The following is a 19426-nucleotide window of genomic DNA, read 5'->3' as shown; positions in this document are numbered from 1 at the left end:
AAGCACTGAGTTCAGAGATCTCCCCGATCACCTGGTCCGACAATGGTATGGTAACAGCTGACCTTAATTGGCCCGGAATGGTCCCCAGGGGGTCCACTTGGAGGTGTAATGAATCTCTATGGAAGGACCAGGTTTTCCGCTCAAAGATGGTTAAAGAAATAATGGAATACTTGAAAACAAATCACACAGGGGAGGTCTCAAGAGTGGTATGGAAAGCGGGGAAGGTGACCTGGAGATGGATTTTGATTAGAGAAGGGGCAAGGAAAAAGGGGGAGCGCACACTTCTTGAAAATAGGTTGATGTTGGAAATCAGCCTGCTCGATAAACTGACTTGGGGGGCTAATGAGAGGCATGAGGAATGGGTCCTGGAGGCGAGGGGCAAAGAGAGGAACTCAGACTCCTAGAGGAGGGGCAAATAATTAGAAAGCTGCAATCCCTGAAACAAAAGTTGTATGAGAAGGGGGATAAGGCAGACATGTTACTGGCGGCCAGACTGAGGGGACAGCATGCCGAAAGGTGGGTATAGGCTTTATAGGGGGTGGATAATGCACAGGACCCCACGACGGAGGGGATTCAAGAGGCATTTGCTTCCTTCTATAAAAAATGGTATGAAACTAAGGTTACCCCAGAGACGGGATACATAATAGCTTATTTGGCTTGTGCTCAGCTGCCCAGGCTGTCTCCCGAGGAAACCAAGGCACCGGAGAACCCAAAATCAGAGGAAGAAATTAAGTGTGCAGTGGCAAGATTACCAATAGGAAAGGCCCCCGGGGAGGGCGGTTTCTTGGCTGGGTTTTATAAGACCTTCCTTACCCCCCTCCTGCCATTCTTGGTAGAGCTGTTCAATGACATGCTGGAGACAGTGGAAGCCCCGGAATCCTGTGTATCAGCGATACACAAGGAGGGTAGGGACCCCCAATTATGTGGTTATCACCTCATTTCCCTTCTGAATATTGACACAAAGATCTACACTCTGGTATTGGCGGCAAGACTTGAGGAGTATATGCCCCAACTGATCCACTCTGATGAGGTGGGCTTCATAAGGGGCCGCCAGGGGGCGGACATAATGAGGAAAACCTTGCACCTGATTTACGAATCTTGGGGGATGACTGGGGACCCCTTCCTCCTCTCAGTTGACACAGAGAAGGCGTTTGACAGGGTGGAGTAGGGCTTTCTTAAGGGATAATGGCAGTTTACACAGCCCCTCGGGTGTGCGTGGCAGTAAACAGAGGGTATTCCTGCTGGTTCGCCCTGGGTAGGGGTACGAGACGGGGCTGTCCCCGATCCTATTCGCACTCTCGCTGGAAACCTTAGCCCAGAGAATTAGGGAGGGTCCCCAAGTAGAAGGATTCCAGGTGGGAGGGGTGAACAATAAAGTTGCATTATACGCATAGGATCTACTCCTGCATATGAGTAACCCTCTAACCTCCATACCAAGAGCAATATTGAGCAGTACGGTAACCACTCTGGTTGTAAGATAAACAGAGCTAAATCAGTCCTTTTCCCCTTGGATAGGCATAGGGACGGAGAAATTGAGAGGTTCACTCCATTGGGGGGTACAGGTCAACCTGGGCATACTTAAATACTTGGGGATTAACCTTACCTTACAAGTTTATTTATTTATTTGTATTTGTAGGGCGCGCAACAGCCGCAGGCATCGAGGCGCTGTATCAGAGCTTAAGGAGGCTTATTGGAGGGTTACAATGAAGCCGCCCAATAAAAGAACTTGTTCACAATAAAAAATTACATGGTACAGCACATCACATGTTAAAACAGATTAAACAAAGAGGTTTGTTTGGATGGCTTTACGGAAAGCTGAGTGGAAGTCAATAACCCTAAGGTGGGGTGGGAGAGCATTCCAGAGGGTGGGGGCGACTGTGGGGAAACTGGAGACACCTGCACGGGCTTTGCGAGTTCTGGGAACAGACAGCAGGTTCGAGTACTGGGATCGGGACGGTTCATGGGTGGTGGGTTTGGTGATCCTATGGGCTAGATTGGGAGGAGCGAGGTCATGGAGACAGTTGTATGTCAGGGCCAGGGCTTTAAAGATGATCCTTTGCTTAACTGGAAGCCAGTAGACTTGTCTTCTAAGTTCAGAGATGTGTTCTTTGCGCAAGAGACCTGTGGCGGCTCTAAGTTGACCAGATCTTGGTTAGGAGCTGCAATGCCCTGAAGATGGTTTGTCTCCCGAGATTCCTCTACACTTTCCGAATGCTCCCGATCTTGTTTCTAGGTCCCTTATTCCATGAGATAAGGGCTAGTCTGCTGAAATTCCTGTGGCAGGGGAAAAAAGCAAGAATATCCGGTGAAGTCCTGACCTTACCTAAAGAGGGGTGGAGGTGGGCTCCCAGGCATGAAACTCTAATACAAAGTTGCACAGCTGAGGGTTCTTATACCTCACCTTAGAGCACAGAGAGATCCCCATTGGGTTGGGCTAGATAATCTCCACCTGTCCCCTGCCACCGTAGGGGAATGGCTGTGGGTGCCAAGAAGTAAGCTTCCCCGTAAAATCCGAGATCATCCGATTGTGGGGACTATATGGAGAAGAGGTGCGGAAATGCAAGGGGTAACAACATGGCCTTCACCCCTGATCCACCACTGGGTGCCTGGTGCATGAGAGGAGTTCCCAAACACTGAACGATTTAAGAAATGGTTTGATGCAGGTTTGGAAAGGATTGGCCAACTCTGGAGGGATGGCACCTTCATTACCATAACCGACCTGGAGGATGCACCGGGCATAGGGCCTCTATCAGTATTCACATATCTTCAACTAAAGGGGGTGATAGCGGAGGGATCATGGAGGGACAGGATACAGAGGGACCTTACCCCCTTCGAGAAACTTTTATACAAAAGTGCTGAAATGAAGGGTCTGATTTTAGCAATGTATGGGGGAATTGGTGGTTGCGTCGCGTAGGTCCACAGATATATGCAGGCTGAAATGGGAAAGAGAGATGGAGAGGGAAATAGACCTAGCACTGTGGGGTATATTATGTAGGTAGATTATGTAGGAGGGCCTCTCAGTCCTCGATCTCGAGCCAATACAAACTGCATGCCTTCAAGCTCCTACATAGATGGCAATATGACCCTGTCAGACTCTCAAAGATTTTCCAGAGTGCAAGCCCCTTCTGCTGGTGTTTGTATGGGGGCTAGAGCTGAATATTGGCACATGTGGTGGGGTTGCCCATGTATACAAGTATTTTGGGATTAAGTCTTGGGATGGACCAAAGACCTGTATGGGATCCCCTGTATCAAATCGCCCATGCTGGTCTTGTTCGGCATGGAGGAAGTAAATGGGGAGCAGGTTAGATTGACAGCGCTGCCTTGGTCCCTACTACTCACTGCACGGGCCTGCCTAGTGATGAATTGGAAAGGTGCTCATACCCCATGTAAAAGGGATTTGATGAATGTGATCCTGAACATATTTATCACTGAAAGAATAATGGCTGGCCTCCCTGGCAGGGCAACCCTGGATGAGAGGATATGGGGGGAATTCATGAGTACATACTTGAAAATGGGAACTAAGTGTAGGGCAGACACAAAAGGTGATTGAATGAAAGGCTTTTGGGTAAGACTTTAAGCAAGTGTGGGGACCTTCACCCTGGAGGCTATCCTTAGTCATGCATCATCCAATGGTGTAATAGAATACCTGTGAGGCGGCCAAAGAGATAATCAAATTGCGTGCCACTCCAAGTCAATAGTAGGTTCTTAACTGTGGTTTCAATTAGCTCAAGAAGATTCTGTTTCCAAGTGGGAGGGAGGTGGGAACCAGAAGGCGGGGGTGAAAGAAAGGGGTACATTAAGTGGTGGGGGGGGACTGGAAGAAAAATGTTGACTTAGTGTTGATTGCCTTTCCTTCTTACATATTTTAATGTTGCTGTTGTACCAAAACCTGCAATAAAAAGAAATAAAAATAAAAAAAGAGAGCCAGGAAAATCTTTGAGAAAAATAGTCCGCAGTTGGAATCGGTTATTGATTCACTTGCTGAGAATATTCTGACATTTAGTGGATGGGTCCCAAATTGTCACTCTTCACTCTTCGGTATTTTAAATAATAAATATTGACATGTAAGGGTAAGTGGTTTTGTATAGCGCTCTTATGCCATTTTTGCAGCCTCTTAGCATATAAACAGGGAGCAACGTAAGGTGGATTAATGGCAGGAGAGACTGTTGCTAAAGCTTCAGGTGTTGATGGCTGCAGTGCGCAAGTACGAGAGTCCTGTGTGCCTGTGTGTTTGTAGGTGGCATGTGCCAGTGACATTTACATGTGTGTTTTTCCAGGGGTGGGGGAGGGGGCTGAGGACAAGATATATAGCTGCAAACCGGGAGTGCCACTGGCTTTGGGGAAGAAGACAACGGGACATGTCATTGGGTTTATGGTGCTGTGCGCTGTGCAGAGGGAGTTCTGTAAGACTCTGTGGTTGTGGGGGGGACAAGCTTTCATAAAGCTGTGTGTGGTGTGCTTGGGGGTATGTGTATGTAGTGTGATGCTAGGAGGTTGAAAGGTGTATGGGCTTTTTGGGAAGGGTTGAGGATGTATATTCTTGAGTCTCGTGTCCAAGGCTGATTGCTAGACCAACCATTACCTGTAATGAAACCTCCATTATGAAGTCAATCATTCCCTAAAACTAACTTGAATGGTTTCCATATTTTGTCCTGTTGGGGTCAGTCACAAAAACCGATTCAGAGAAAAAAAGATGACGACTCCACATAAACTCTTAACACCTCAGTTATCTTTGGGCTGCTGATACCATGCTTTCCGGAAAATGGCTTCTCTCTGGCATCTTTCCAAGTCTCCAGAGGACTGAGTTACTTGGAAGGTGAAGTAAATTCAGTCCATTGAGGTGCAAAATGTCTATGGAGACTTGTAACATGTTCACATATACTTTCATGGTTTTACCTCAAAGAGCCATCCAAATGACGTTAAGATGAAGCTCACCGTTCCTCAGCCCAGTATCTCACATACGTCCACAAAGAGTAAGGCTTCAGTGTAAAAACAAAACCAAAATCAAAGACTTCAGAAGGTAGTTCTTGTGGAAAAAGGCCTCTAATAACTGTTGCGAACCAAGATGCCTCAAATTCCAGCGCAACAGCCCTGAATAAACATTTTGTGCTGTCTCCCAAAGAAAGATCTTGTGACTAATATATCGCAAAACAGAGAAAGATCAGCTATGAAAGGTTGAATATCAACCAAGAACATCTGCATATAAACCTTGTGATGTACTCCTCAAAATACTTTCCTGATTTTAATCCATTTTAGAGGTTTTGCCCCCAAAACTGAAAATGCTTAGAAAGGGATGTAATGAAGCAACAAGTTAAAGTAGCCAAGAACTAGACTCTTCAATAATAATACACCTGTTATTAAAATACTTTTTGCTGAACATGCCACTAATGATGATGAAAAGAGCAAGGAGACGAATGAAATAGAAATTACCAAGACAGACACTCTAAAATGTCATCATTTCTCATGTGATCAGAAGGTTGAGAAATTTGGGGAAATCCATGATCCTCATTGCTCCGGATTGGGCCAGGCCAGAAGGACGTGGTACCTGGACCTTCTGGATATGTCCATCTGCCCTCCAATACGTCTTCCACAAAGAGGATTTTCTCTCACTGACCACTATCAAGAGGACATGGCTGACCTTTACTGCTCTTAGCGGGCATCTCCCTCTTCCAGTACTAGTATGGTAAAAGAGCATAGTCTTCTTTGCTCTTAGTTTCCTCTTTTTCGTCCCAGTACTTTCAAGTGTCAATGGTGGGGAAATGAGGGGAACTGGCTCACAATAGCCGATAAAGGTTGGGGACGAGTTGCGTTGGTCATTAGTAGGGAAAGGGGGATAGCATGTCTCGGCCAAGGGCACCCCAGACCCAGTCCCAAAGGACCCTCCACCGAGGTGATCCTCCCTCGCTTCTCCACCCCCAGGGTCGGGATCCAATAGTGATGGCCTTTCCCTGGCCACCTTTGCAGAGGATCCAAGGGGTCGAGGAGTGAGGATACCCTCAGGTTTCTCACAGAGGCTAAGAATCGTTTTGGTGGCTAATGCTCATATCCCTGTAAGGGCCGTAGCCTTGTTCTGAACAGGGACTCGCTTTGCAACTGCACTGCATGATGGTCTGTCATTTATGCACCAACCAATCGTAGCCTTTTTAGAGGCTCTGCCACTTTATACAGTGATAATCATGACTACTGTAACTTCCTGTTCAGGATGTGCAGCTCCACTATATGAAAATCAGAAAATAGTCATTCAGTTTCCACACCCTGCACCTTTTTCTATGAACACCAATTTGTGTGTACACTGGAAACAGTTAGAGCACATTATCTGTATGACCTTAAGGCATTCCAATTGCCTTTGGCTCATTGGTTAAGATTGAGCACAGTCCTGACTAGTGTTTACTAATGAAAGTTGGACTGCACAGTTTCCTATAAATAATGAGATTTCCTTTTGGGTTTACAAAACTGAACAATGTGTTCTGCTCCAGTTTGAAAACTCTACCCACTAAACTTGTTTTTGAACTGAAGAACTGAAACCTTGAACGTACGAGTATCTTCTACAGAGGTCATTGGGATAAACCCTGTACCTAGCAGGATACATACTGCATTTTTCCTCTTCATGTTACCTATTTTACAATGATATGCTTCCAAATATATTGTGTTGCTATTTCCGATTACTGGACCTTTTAACCCGCCTGCTAACCTCCTGAGTGAAGTGTTAAGTGATTTTCCACATTTGCCTCTATGGATAGTCGGGTAACTATGGGAGACACTCTATACCCGAGCTGTGCGGTAGTGTTTCTTTAAGGCTTAGCAAAATTCTCCTAATACAAAGCTAGCAACATCGTACCTTTCTGAAAATAAGAAAGTCTAGGCAATACAGGGAGTGTTCATTCCAGGTAGTGTTTTGTTATACCCTTACCTAGAATGTACTTTGTGAATCATCCTTGAACTATAGTCATTATAATTGTTGCTCAGTGGTGGTCATCGAAGAGAATGACATCCTCTTTTTTATTTTCAGTGATGTAATGAACAATAGCTGGTCAGGAACGCAGGCGGATTCTGCCAGCTCAAGTGATGAGACATCGTCCGCTAACGGGGATAGCCTGTTCTCTATGTTCTCAGGGCCAGATCTTGTTGCAGCGGTCAAACAGAGAAGGTAAGTCAAAATACATTAACTGCCAATGTAATTTCTATGACGGCAGGTGTTCTTAGGTCACATTCACAAGTACCCTTAATGGAATCTTTATTTTTGTTAATGGGTAACAGCAAGTGAAAAACACTGTCAAATATACCTTGAAAATAAATGGGACGTATTACAAAGAAATCAACTCCCACATGGTTAAAAAGCCCACAAAGAGACAACAAATCCAATTAAATCACATAATCACAGTTGCGATGAATAGAAGAAAATATTAAGGGAGGAGACAATAGACACAAAGATAAAGCTGATGACAAAAAGGAAAACACCAGGTACAAGATGAGGTGAAACAGAGAGAGGGGGTACAAATGAAAAGAGACAATGTTGGTAACAAAGAGAAAAGGAAAACTGTCTCAAATGTTGAATAAGCTCAGTATAAAGTAGTAAAAAGAAAAAATGCTCCTGTCATACTGTCCAAAATTCCCAGGCCCAATTCATCCCGCCCACCCGCCCACCCGCCCATTATTGCTAACCCACACAAAATAAAGCTTGAAAAGCTAACATTTTGATTCCCAAACAGCCCCAAAAGTAAGATGAGCAGCAAGAAAATCACGGTTCCTATACTTCAAACAGGAACACACTCTTGCATACCTCCCATTCCCAAATCACCTCTATTTTATGTAGCAAGCCTCAGATGCCTCCATATCAACAAACATGTATTGTCTGTCACGGCATTGCATTTTCAAGTTACCAGGGTCCCACAATGAAGCCTGCACTGTTGCTGTTTACTCCATCAGTTTCTTCTGTACTTATAGATGCCTCACTCAAGTCTGCGAAGAGGAGAACTCTATTGCCATCGAGTTGTAATTATTTAGGCTTGCTCATTCACTTCTGCAACACTTCTCAAGTCTTTGTATCCTTCAATGCAGCCACCAGGGACCAACCTATTTTTGTTTCCTATGAGACCTACTTAGTTAAAGGAAGTAGGTATCGCAAGTAGTTGTGCCTTTCGAAGAAGAAAAGTCTGTCCGTCCTCCTGGGGACAGGCCGCCATGGACATTTGCATTTGTAGCTCAGTAGGTTAAAGGTAGGGCACTATAATGTGTAGCTCACTGCGCTGATCATTCAGATAGAGCATTGGACCCTGCTGCCAGTGATGGGTTTCTACTGAGACTGCGCCCTTCCATCTCAGAATTAGGTTGAGCCACTGGTGGAAGTGTACGAAAAGAAGTAGTGGAACTATGTTTCTCCAGCATGGGGTCTGGCATGGATTCTCATACTCATGAATATTCCCTGTCAGGCTGGGAATCGTCGGTAAAGAAAAAATCAGTATCAGTTTCGTTTCTGATCTGTCTTTCTTAGTAGTAACCAATCACTGGTCTCTGTGTCATACTACCCCCAGCCAATGACTGCCCTCTCCCTAAGCCCCGCCCCTGGCAGCCATCCTCAGATTTTTACCGCACGTTCAAGTGTTGGGAGTCCTCGTGCTATAGCTCTCGAGCTTTTACTGCGTTTTGTGCTTTTTCAGAGATTTATCTCATCTTTCAGTTTAATCGAGCCTCAAGCTCCACCGTTTCTACTTCTGATCAACAGGGACCCGTTTCGGATTTATCTACGCCCCTCAAGGGTGAAGTTTTCGTCAAGTTACGCTTCTTGGAGGATTCCAGAAGTTTCTGAGGCCTACCTCGCGGACGAGAAGAACATGGCCCAGGAGAAGGGAAGCTCGACTCCCGGCAAACTGTTCAGGATCTGCCCTCGATGCAACCTAGGCAATGTGTTCAAGGAGGACGAGCATTCGAAATGCCTTTACTGCCTCCACAAGGACAAAACGCACGTGGAGAAGGACTGTGTGTTTTTCATGAACATGTCGGATTGGACTATGGGGGATCGTCGGACCCGTCTCTCCAACTGGCTGGAAGGCAAGAGCCCAGCAGGTGAGAAGAAGTAGTTCGAGCGGTCTTTTACGTCCTGTGAGGGCGCCCCGCCGACGGGGGCCCAACTGAAGGCAAAGCACCGAGAGTATGCGGGCACCGGGAGCGCCGAACGGTCGGGCTCCTCGGCTGTCAGACAGGGCGCACCTTCACCGACGCCATCAAACGTGAGCCAACGCTCTGGCTCGGGAAGAAAAAATCTGAGAACCCGGCTAAGCTTCGGGAGAGGCCCCGGTCAATATCGAAGGATCAGGCCGAAGGGGAACGAGGTGGTGACCCTCCCCCTAAAGTGAAGGCTTCAAGCGCGCCCAGGTGGTGAAGGCCTTGATCCCGGCCAAGGCCTCCATTGAGGGAGTCGCTGCGGCACTGGCGAAGCCAGCCTGTGGAAGCTATCCCAGTGGAGGCGACCTCAGGGCCCAGAGTTTCCCTGCCTCCGCGGAGGGAATCCTCTTTTAAGCCCATCGAGAAGACCCCTGTGAAAACCCCTGTGGAAAAAGAGGGGGGGGCGGTAGCCGTGACGGACATGGACACAACCTCCGAGGAGGAACAGACCGAGAATTTGGAAGAGGCCTGGTCCCATGGGAGGGATCCCGACGAGGGGGACGACGAGAGCGAGCGTGGCGACGACGAGGTTCCCGTGGAGGAAGAACAACCGGTGCTCCCGGCACGCCCGTCACAATCCGAGCCACAAGACTACTTGGCGATCATTTTGACGGCAATCCAAGCCTTATGCACGGAGATAAGGACGGGACTGCCCCTACCCCCGACGGACGACTCAGGTGAACCGGGTCCGTCGGGAAGCCCTCCAAACGAGAGGAGGAGAATTTATCCGGCTACCCTTCAGCCCTCGCGGCCTTCTCAACCTTTGTCCCCGGTCCCAAGGGATGACACAGGAACAGACACGGCCACGACGGGGACGGATGATGATGGCGGCGACGACGGGACTGGTCTCCCGTCACCGATTCGTCGGGCATCTCCTCCCGATGAAATTGACTCCTCCCACGCCATGATTGCCAGGGCATCCAAGCTTTTTCAGCTCAGACCCGAAGAAAAGAAGGAAGGCTTCCTCTACCAACGGCGCGAGGCCAAGAGGAAGACAGTCCTCGCGGTGCCTTTGCTGGATGACATCTGGGACGAGGGTCTTGCCCTCCTGAAGAACCCGTCCACGACGCCTGCCAAAAGGGACCGGTACGAGAAGTACCGGGTCCCTGACGGCGCCCCTTTGTGCCTTAGGGCACAACCGACCCCGGATTCAGTTGTCTCGGCAGCAGGCAAGAAGAAAGCGGAGGGGGCTTCGGCTTCAACTGCCCCACCGGACGGCAAGGGAAAGAAACTAGATGCCATGGGAAAAAGTCATCTCGTCGGCGGCGACGACGATTAAGGCAGCCAACGCCCTAGCGGTTGTGGCCCGCTACGACAGGGAGTTGTGGTACAAGATCGCCCATCTGTTGGACTTCTTCCCGGACGACAAGAGGGCAGAGGCCCTGGCGATCCTACAGGAGGGTGAGGTGGCGTCGGAACACGCCATAACTGTGGCCACGGACATTGCCGACAGCGGTTTCCGCTAGTTGGGCAACAGCGTTTGCCTTCGACAGCGGGGGTGGCTCAAGGCAACGGATTTCCATCAAGACGTGCAAGCCAAGGTTTTGGACATGCCCTTCGACGGGAACAATCTGTTCGGAAAGACAGTGGATGAGTCACTGCAGGCCATCAAGACCGACACGGAGACGGCTCGGGCCTTGGGAGTTCTGCAGCAACTGAGTTTATTTTTTCCACCTGGTAAGAGTGTACATCCTTTTTCCACTCTTACATGTGTTTTGGCATATGTGTTGTTACTCATTGTGTGATCTTGGGTTGTCTTTTAGACTTCCCTCTCACTTCATTTCGCTGGGGCTGACTACTGTCCCCCAGAGAAAGGTAAAGTTGCCATCTTATATGGAGTACTGGAAAGGGCTAATCTGTACCCCTTTTCTGTCTGTACATCCCTGAGCATCGTTTTGCTCTTTTAACATTTAGACTTGGCTGGTGGCAGTGGTATCTACCCTAACTTTTCTACTGCGATTATATTAGATAAACGTGGTACTGTTCTTGGCTATTATATTAGCCTCGAACATAAACCCGCTTGACCAAATCGTCTTTCTTTTGGCTCCGGTTGGGTTTTTTCGCCATTTCTTTTTGTTAAAATCCTTCTTGTGTTTTACTTTGCGCAGAAAACTAGGTTCGCCTTCTTTGTTCACCGTCTTTTGGCAGGCTTCTGCACCCACCTGGTTCCGTCGCAGGTCACGCTGTTTCTGGGAGCCAAGCTCGATACAGTAGTGCAGTTGGCCTTGCTGTCGGAGGAAAGAACGCAGGCCATCTTGGGCAAGGTACAGCGTCTGCTGGCCACGGACGTGGCCAGAGTGAGGTCCATCAAGTCCCTCCTCGGGATGATGTCCTCTTGCATCTATCTGGTGCGCCTGTGCAGGCTTCGGATGCTGAGGACGCACCCCTCCTTCATGCCCAAGGGCCCGCCGGACTTCCATCTCAACGAGCCCTTGATGTTACCAGTCTTTTTTCCGTCGCCTTTGTCACGGGCCGAGAGGACTTTGCACTCGCTGGATGTAGCTAGAGCGCAGAAGTTCTACGTGGACCGAACCAAGAGTTTTCGGAAGACATCACAGCTGTTTGTGAACTTGGGACCTGTGAACCAAGGGAAGGCTCTCGAAGGCTTCCGTTTCCAGATGGCTCTCCGGCTGCATCATGCACTGTCATCAGTTGGCAAACCGACCGTTGCCCGGCCGTCCGAGAGCCCATTCGACCAGAGCGATTGCTGCTACCACGGCGTTCTTGTCTGGTGTGCCCCTGCTGGACATCTGCAGGGCTGCTATGTGGAGGTCGACGCACACCTTCACGAGATTCTACTGCGTCGACCGTGATTCCAGGAGGAGTCCAGAGTCGGCCAGGCAGTGCTGCGCAACCTGTTTGCTTAAGTTGAGCCTGGTGAGGAGGTAAGAGATGCTTAATGTTGAGTTTTATGTAATACTTAATGTTGAGCTTTGCCACCTTCCGTGGTTGTGCATGTGTGTACTGCTATGTATTCTTATATTCTTGATCATGTGAATCCATGCCTGACCCCATGCTGGAGAAGGAACAAGTTACTTTCCTGTAACTGTTGTTCTCCAGCATGGGTCTGGCATGGATTCATAAAAATCTGAGGATGGCTGCCAGGGGCGGGGCTTAGGAAGAGGGCAGTCATTGGCTGGGGACAGTATGACCCAGAGACCAGTGATTGGTTACTACTAAGAAAGACAGATCAGAAACGAAACTGATACTGATTTTTTCTTTACCGAGGATTCCCAGCCTGACGATGGGGAATATTCATGAGCATGTGAATCCATGTAAGTGGAAAGGTAGCCAGCCAAGGTAAGAGAGCGAGGAAGAGATGGAGTCATGGGAGGTAAGGAGACAAAGGGTACGAACAGCAGAGTGGTATATGGATTTAAGAGGGGCAAGATGAGATGTGGGAAGTCCAAAGAATAGAGAGGAGCAGTAGAAGAGGTGGGAAAAGATGAGAGAGGAAATTAGGAGTTTGGTGGCGTGGAATGTGAGGGAGGGACGGATTTTGCGAATATTGTATAGGTGGTATCGGCAGATGCGAGAGGTGAGTGAAATGTGTTGCGAGAAGGTGAGAGAGGAGTCAGAACGCCTAAATTACGATCTTGGGGAGAGATGGGGAGATTGGAGGGAGGAAAGTGAATGAAAGGGGAAGGAGAGGGAAGAGAATTAGAGGGGAAGAAAAGGACTTCGGTTTTATCTGTGTTAAGAGAGAGAAAGCGGGAGGACATCCAGTTCTTGATAGCAGTGAGGCAGGAGGAGAGCTTGAGGTGAAGGTCAGTTGAGAAGGAGGAGAAAGAGTTGAGTATCGTCAGCATAGAAATGGTGGGAGATGCCGAACAAGGAGATAATAGGGGCAATGAGGGAGGTGTAAAGAGAGAAGAGGAAAGGACCAAGTACAGAACCTTGAGGAACACCGTAAGTAAGAGGGAAGGAAGGAGAGGTCAGGCCTCCGCATGATACAGCGAAGGAACGGGAGGAGAGGTAAGAGGATAGCCATTTTAGAACAGGGCCTTTAAACCCAAAGGAGGAAAGAGTGTGGAGGAGGAGTGGATGATCGACAGTGTCCAAAGCTGCGGAGAGATCAAGAAGAATAAGGATAGAGGATTGCTTGGCATGTCGAGCAGAGCGGACGGAGTTAAGGATAGAGGTGAGCACAGTTTCAGTGGAATGTTTGGGACGGAAGCCAGATTGGGAGGGAGGAAGGGAGAGAGGAAGTAGTGACAAAGGATGAGAGTTGAGAGTAGGCAAGGCTCTCAAGAAGCTTAGAAAGGAAATGTAGAAGAGAGATAGGTCTGTAGTTAGCAGTGGGAAGTGGATCGGCAGAGGGTTTCTTTAGGATAGGAATAATCGTTGCATGTTTGAAAGCAGAGGGAAAGGTTGATGAGAGGCAGGAGTTGAAGAAAGTGGTAAGGTAAGGGATAATAAGAGGGTAGATCTTGGGGATAAGAACGGAGGGGAGAGGGTCAGAAGGGGCGGACGTGGGGTGGGCTTTGGATAGAAGGGAGGAGACTTCAGAAGGGGAAACAGGTGAGAATATGGACATAGAGGAAGAGGGAGGAGAGGGGGAGGAGGAGAGGGGGAGTCAGAGAAGGAGTTCATTTTTTGCCGGAGGGTGAGGATTTTGGAGGAGAAGTTAGCAAAGTCTGAAGGAGAAAGTGTGGAATTGGATGAGGGATCAAGAGTAGGAGGAGAAGAAGAAGAGATAGAGTTTGAAAAATCCAACGAGGGTGGGAGGCTTGAGACTGGAGAAGGTTAGAGTAATAGGAGGATTTGGCCGCTGCAAGACAAGAGTTGTATAGTGCGTGGTAAGAGAAGTAAGAGGTTTGATTAGAAAGCGAGGGAGTTTTGAGCCAGAGTCTCTCTAACCATCTGAGAAGGCGCCGCATAGAGCGGAGATGGGAAGTAAGTCAGGGTTGGGAAGGCTTCCGGGTAGGACGTAAGAAAGAAAGGGGGTAAAGTTGATAAAGGGCAGTGGATATAGAGGAGGAAAAGGAAGATAGAGCATCGTCTGCAGAGAATAAAGCAAGGTCTTGGAGAGATGGAAGAGAAGAAGAGCAGGTGTCGTAAAAGAGGGTAGCGTCGAAGTCACAAAGGTCAACAACGGATTAGCAGTAGTGGAGAGCGAGAGAGGAGAAAGGGAGAATGAGAGTAAGGCAAGAGAAGACAGGGGAAGAGGGATAGGAAAAATTGAAGATGAGGTCAAGAGTGGAGCCAGAGGAGTGAGCATGGGATGAAGGAAGGTGGGAGAGGAGGTAAGAGTCAGGGATGTAGAAGAGGGGAGAAGACTGAGGGGGAGATGGAAGATGAATATTAAAGTCGCCAAGTACTGATAGAGGAGAGGGGGAGGGAGAGATAAGTGGGAGGAGATGATCAATATCTTCATAGAAGGAAGAGAGGGCCAGGGGGACGATATATGATCAGGAAGGAAATAGGGTGGGGTGAGGAGAAGGACTTGTAGAGGAATTCAAAGGAAGGGAGAGGAAGAGGAGGATATGTATTTGGGATGGCAGAGGAGACCAACGTCTCCACCACAGCCAGAGGGGCGGGTGGTGTGAATGAAAGAGGAAGAGGAGGTTGTTAAGGAGGCGGGGACAGAGGTGTTATGAGGGGGAATCCAGGTTTCAGTTAGGCAGAGGAAATGAAGGTTAAGACGAAAAAATAAGTCAAGAATAGCTGCGGTTTTATTAAATATGGATCTGGCGTTCCAGAGAGCAGTGTTCATGAGGGCAGAGTGGCTGGCAGTAGGGGGGTAAAGAAGGTTAGGGCGGTGAGAGAGGGAAGGAGCGTGACTGGAGGAGTGTGGGTGAGGATAGTGGAGAGGACTAGGCATTATGAGGAAAGAGGAGAGTAGGAGGGAAAGGAGAAGGTGGGAGGGGGGGGGGGAGTGAGGTGGAAAGGAGTTATGGAAGATCGCATACCAAGGGACACGGAGAAAGGACGAGTAGAGTAGGGAGGAAGTTGTAGGAGTTAGAAATGGAGGGGGTAGAGAACAGTGTAATAGTTACAGAAAGAGGATGTAGTGGGCAATGTACGACCAAAGAGTGGTAGGGGAGAGGGTAGTAACAAGAGTAGGTACAGGTATAGTATCTGCTGCACCTGAATGGTAAAAGTGCAGGAGGCGTGGGTAGCTGGATCCACAATTAGAAGGGGAGAGCAGTGGCACCCGGAACAGTGTGGAGGCACCAGGGGAAGGAAATCACGCAGCTAAGGTATGCGGAGAGGTAGAAGGATCTGAGGAGGATCAGCAGTGGCACCAGGCACAGTGTGGAGGAGCCAATGGAGGGAATCACATAGTTTGGTAGAGGGAACCAAGGAAGCTGGAGTCACGTTAGGACAAGGGGATAGAAGGGAATGGGTCCGGGGTTAGAGTGGCGGTATCAGTGGAAAGTGCAGAGAGTCAAGTTAGATGGCTGGTGTAGCGATGCTCTATAACCTCAGCCAACCCCTGGGCGGGGAGGATAGCCAGTTGTCGTAGAAGATGGAAAGGAGGCACCAGCAGGAGGACTTGTAGCAGCATAGGAAGATGGTTGAAGTACGGGGTCCAAGTCAGCCACGATGGTCAAAGGCAGGGAGGCCGTGGAATGGAGGTACCCCAGGCAGCCACAACCCACAGGGACTGTAAGTGCCTGGAAGAAAGTATTTGAGCTCAGGTGGGCAGGTCCGCTATAGGTGAAATGCAGGAGGAGCCGGGCTGGAGAAGGCGTACCTGGGTGGGAACAATCGAGTTCAGGCGAGCAAGGCCGCTGTTGGTGGCACCAGGGTAGAGTGGAGGTACCCCAGGCAGACACAACCCCACAGGGACTGCAAGTGACTGGATGTAAGTAAACAAGCTCAGGCGGGCAGGGTCGCTGTAGGAGGCACCAGGGTAGAGTGGAGGTACCCAAGGCAGACACAACCACAGGGTCTGTAAGTGCCCCAGTTGACAAGGCAGCCCAAAGCAGGAAGCAAGGCGAGGGCGAGGACAAATCCAGACCGCATCCAGAGCCGAGAAAACAAAGGACCGTAGAAGCAGGCTAGGACCGCTCTTGTGCGAGGAGGAGTGGAGGAGGCGGGCAAAATGAGGAAGGTGGGACTCCGGGCCGCCGCGATCCTGTCAGGACTCAGAGAGCCAGTGCGGAGCCGGAGTGCTCAGGTGCCGGTGTGAGAGCACGCAGGCCAGTCACGTCCATGTCAGGAAACAGGAGAAAGAAAACCAAATGGGGACTCCAAGGGCTGCAACAGAGCAGCAAAGATGCCAGTGCCCCGCACTGCAGTAGCTATCTCAGGACACAGAAAGCCGCACACCGGGGGCAGCTCTGAGGGAACGGGACTGGGGCCGGAGAAAGAGGAAGGTTGAGCCCGCACCTGATCACAGAGGAATTTAGGAGGTTGGTTAATGTCAAGATGGCGGCACCCAGACAGCCGCGATCCCGCCAGGGCTCTGAGAGCCGATGCAAAGGCAGAGTGCTCTGGAGCAGCTGCGGGGGCAGGCAGAGCCTCCCTGTCTCCGCCGGAACCAAGAAGGGTGAAAGACGAATGGAGGCCCCAGAAACTGCAGCAGATAGGACCAGACACTGACTCCACGGCTGGCTGCAGATTCACCAGGCCACCGGGTGTCAAAGACGGAGCATCGGAGGCAGTGAGGAAGCACACAGAGCTGTCCCGTCCCTGTCAGGATCCAGTATGGGAAGGAGCCAAAGGGAGGTCCCAGGAGCTGCAGCAGGCGCCGGGTGAGTCACGGCAGGAGGGGAGGACCGCTGATCTGGACGTCCACGAGGCAGGAAGGATCCTGCAAGGGCCGGACCCAATGGAGGAGCAGGAGGAGGCCGCCCCAAGGCTTTCTCTGGAAACTACACACAGCGGACCCGATTTGTGCTGGAAATGCCGTCAGAGGAGCCCCAGTAGGTGAGGAACAGGAACGGAGAAAGATGAGGGGCAGAATTGCTGTTAAAACTTTTATTTCGGAATGATTCAGGCCTGAGTGAGGAGACGCTGGGTCAGGCTGCCATGCTTTGCGCCCCCTGGTGGTATAACAATATAAACAATCTCTGGAGTTAATGCGATAAAGTTGGAAACTCCACCAATACCTGTAAGGGAAAATGGCAGATACCTTTTAGAGCATAGACAAACTTCAGAAATGTAAAACCATAACTTTATAAGTCCAACCCTACGATGAATGGAGCCTTCTGCTTAATGTTCGGTGCGTGTGTAAAAGCCCTCGGTCGTGCGTAAAAGTCAGAGAGTACCTTTTTAGGAAGCTGGCAAAGTTAGGGGCAGAAGTCTGAAAACAGGTTCTAAGAGTATGGGGAGGATCTGTTGCGATGAACAAAGTTATTCCCAACTTTTGGAGGACTTTAGGAAGCGCAGGCTACCCAAGCCAAAGAGAGGACCACAAGGAATCCTCTGTGCATAAAACGTTACGGATGAACTAGGGGCCACTGGGAAGTGGTTTCAGTACTCACCGCCCTTAGCTCAGTTTTGGTCCAAACTTGGCAGGTCTGGAAGGGGTTGTCATAGGTTCGGTTTCCTGCCCTTGGTTCGGTTTCAAAGTGCACAGGTGCTGCAGATGCAGATCCAGTTTGAAACAGGAGCTGTAACTCTTGATTTGGGTGATGAACAAAGGAAACGCCGAAGCAGCTGGTCTCGGGGCACAAGAAGGAACGTGGGAAAACCTCCTTCAACGGGCGTCACTGTAGAACAGTGACGCAGGGCCACCCAACTCTTGCAATCTGTCCAGCCTTCTCTCTCGCAGCCCAAAGCAGCTAGGACGACAAAATCCAAAGAAAAGGTGCTTTGAAGTGCAAGTTAGGATTCCCCAAAGTTTTGAGTCAGAACATAACACGGCTGTGCTCCTGCACAGTGGCCAAGGTTTGAGCTGGACAGTCCACTGGATGGTCCATGGGCACTTTTGAACAAACTTGTTTGCAGGGCAATCAGGAGGCGTCGAAAGTGATTAGTTCCACCACCCCAAATGTTTGAAGCACCTGCACCACAGGTCTTCTGAGATCAAGCAACAAAGCAGGGCTCTACCGGAACAACAGCAGGTTCAGGGTGCCAACCTTCTTCATCGGGTCTCGCGATAGTCCTTGGTTGTGCTCGGCTCTTCCTGATACTTGGCTCAGGCTACAGGTCGATTCGGACCTGTTGCTGTTCTGCTGATCCGCATTCAGAACCCTTCCTCGTAGCTAAAAGTCCAGCGAGTGTTTGCACCCTGTCAGCTAATGAGATCTGCCCCACTCATGCACACCAGCCGTGTCCAATCGGGGACCACTGGGGTCTCCATCCTCTTGTGCACACCAGACATCCTGGCACCAGGAGTGTGGATTGGGATCGGCTATCCCAACCCACTTCCTCTGTACCTACACGCGTGACCTGCAGTAGCCTGCGAAAGAAGTGGCATTTGCAGGCAACTGCATGCCCAAATAAGGAAGTCTGGTTCACGCAGACAAGGGGGAAGGCCAAAGGACAAAATGTCGAAAGGAACAGTCAAAGGACCTTGTGGCACGGCCATGACAGACACTAGCCAGTCATGAGGTAAGCTTGGTATGGCTCTGTAAAGTTGTACAAATCAAATGAAAAGCTTCTGCTTCCACCAGTCTGTTCCAAGGCACACTTTTAGATTCACCAGAAAATCCCTAAGGATGACTAGGGCCAGTTAACACAAGAACCCCATTGCGCGGTGCAGTAAGGTACTTTGTGCAATAACAACATGTCGCCAAACGTTAACAAGAGCAAAACAACAAGAAATCCCAACAAGTAAACGTGTTGTAAAAATCTGAAGATGGCCACCACGGGTATATTTAAGGAGGACTAATGTCATTGGCTGGGGCAGTATGACCCAAAGTGACAGCAATAGGGTATATAAGTGACAAGCAGTTTTTTAATCTTTAAAGCTAAACTGCTTTAATATTAACATGGATTCCCAGCATGATGGCAGGGAATGTTCATGAGCATGGGAATCCATGAAAGATACCCATGCTGGAGACAAGAGTTACGGGTAAATAATGTGTTCCTTCTTTGCCATCCATATCTGCAGATGTAGTTATTACATTACATTTTGTATTGTGTAAGCCCATCCGAAATCTTCATTGTCCTTTTCATTCACAAAAAATAGCAACCAATTGAAATCCTTCAGAATCCTTTCAGTCATTTCAACTGACTTTTTCGTTAACATATCTTTTTCTAGAGGTTGTACTGTTAGCGGAAGATTACGATCTTGTCAAGTTGGATGGTTTTATATGGAGGAAGGTGCTGAACCTTCCTAACTGTACCTTTTCCCCATCTTCATTAT

General features: G+C 49.2%; 1 protein-coding gene across 6 annotated transcripts in view; it reads left to right on the top strand.

The window, feature by feature from the left end:
• GARRE1 (granule associated Rac and RHOG effector 1) overlaps nucleotides 1–19426 on the top strand; it is a 1148859-nt gene that overhangs the window by 946396 nt on the left and 183037 nt on the right. For all 6 annotated transcript variants that reach the window (XM_069639445.1, XM_069639428.1, XM_069639448.1 and 3 more), the window contains one exon: nucleotides 7010–7147. In XM_069639445.1, coding sequence (XP_069495546.1) covers nucleotides 7010–7147 — 138 coding nt within the window. The remainder of the gene's footprint in view (nucleotides 1–7009; nucleotides 7148–19426) is intronic.

Source organism: Ambystoma mexicanum, chromosome 1q, assembly GCF_040938575.1.
Source record: "Ambystoma mexicanum isolate Mex_15411 chromosome 1q, UKY_AmexF1_1, whole genome shotgun sequence".
NCBI classification, from domain to species: Eukaryota; Metazoa; Chordata; class Amphibia; order Caudata; family Ambystomatidae; genus Ambystoma; species Ambystoma mexicanum.
This window is presented reverse-complemented; position numbering and strand designations above follow the sequence as displayed.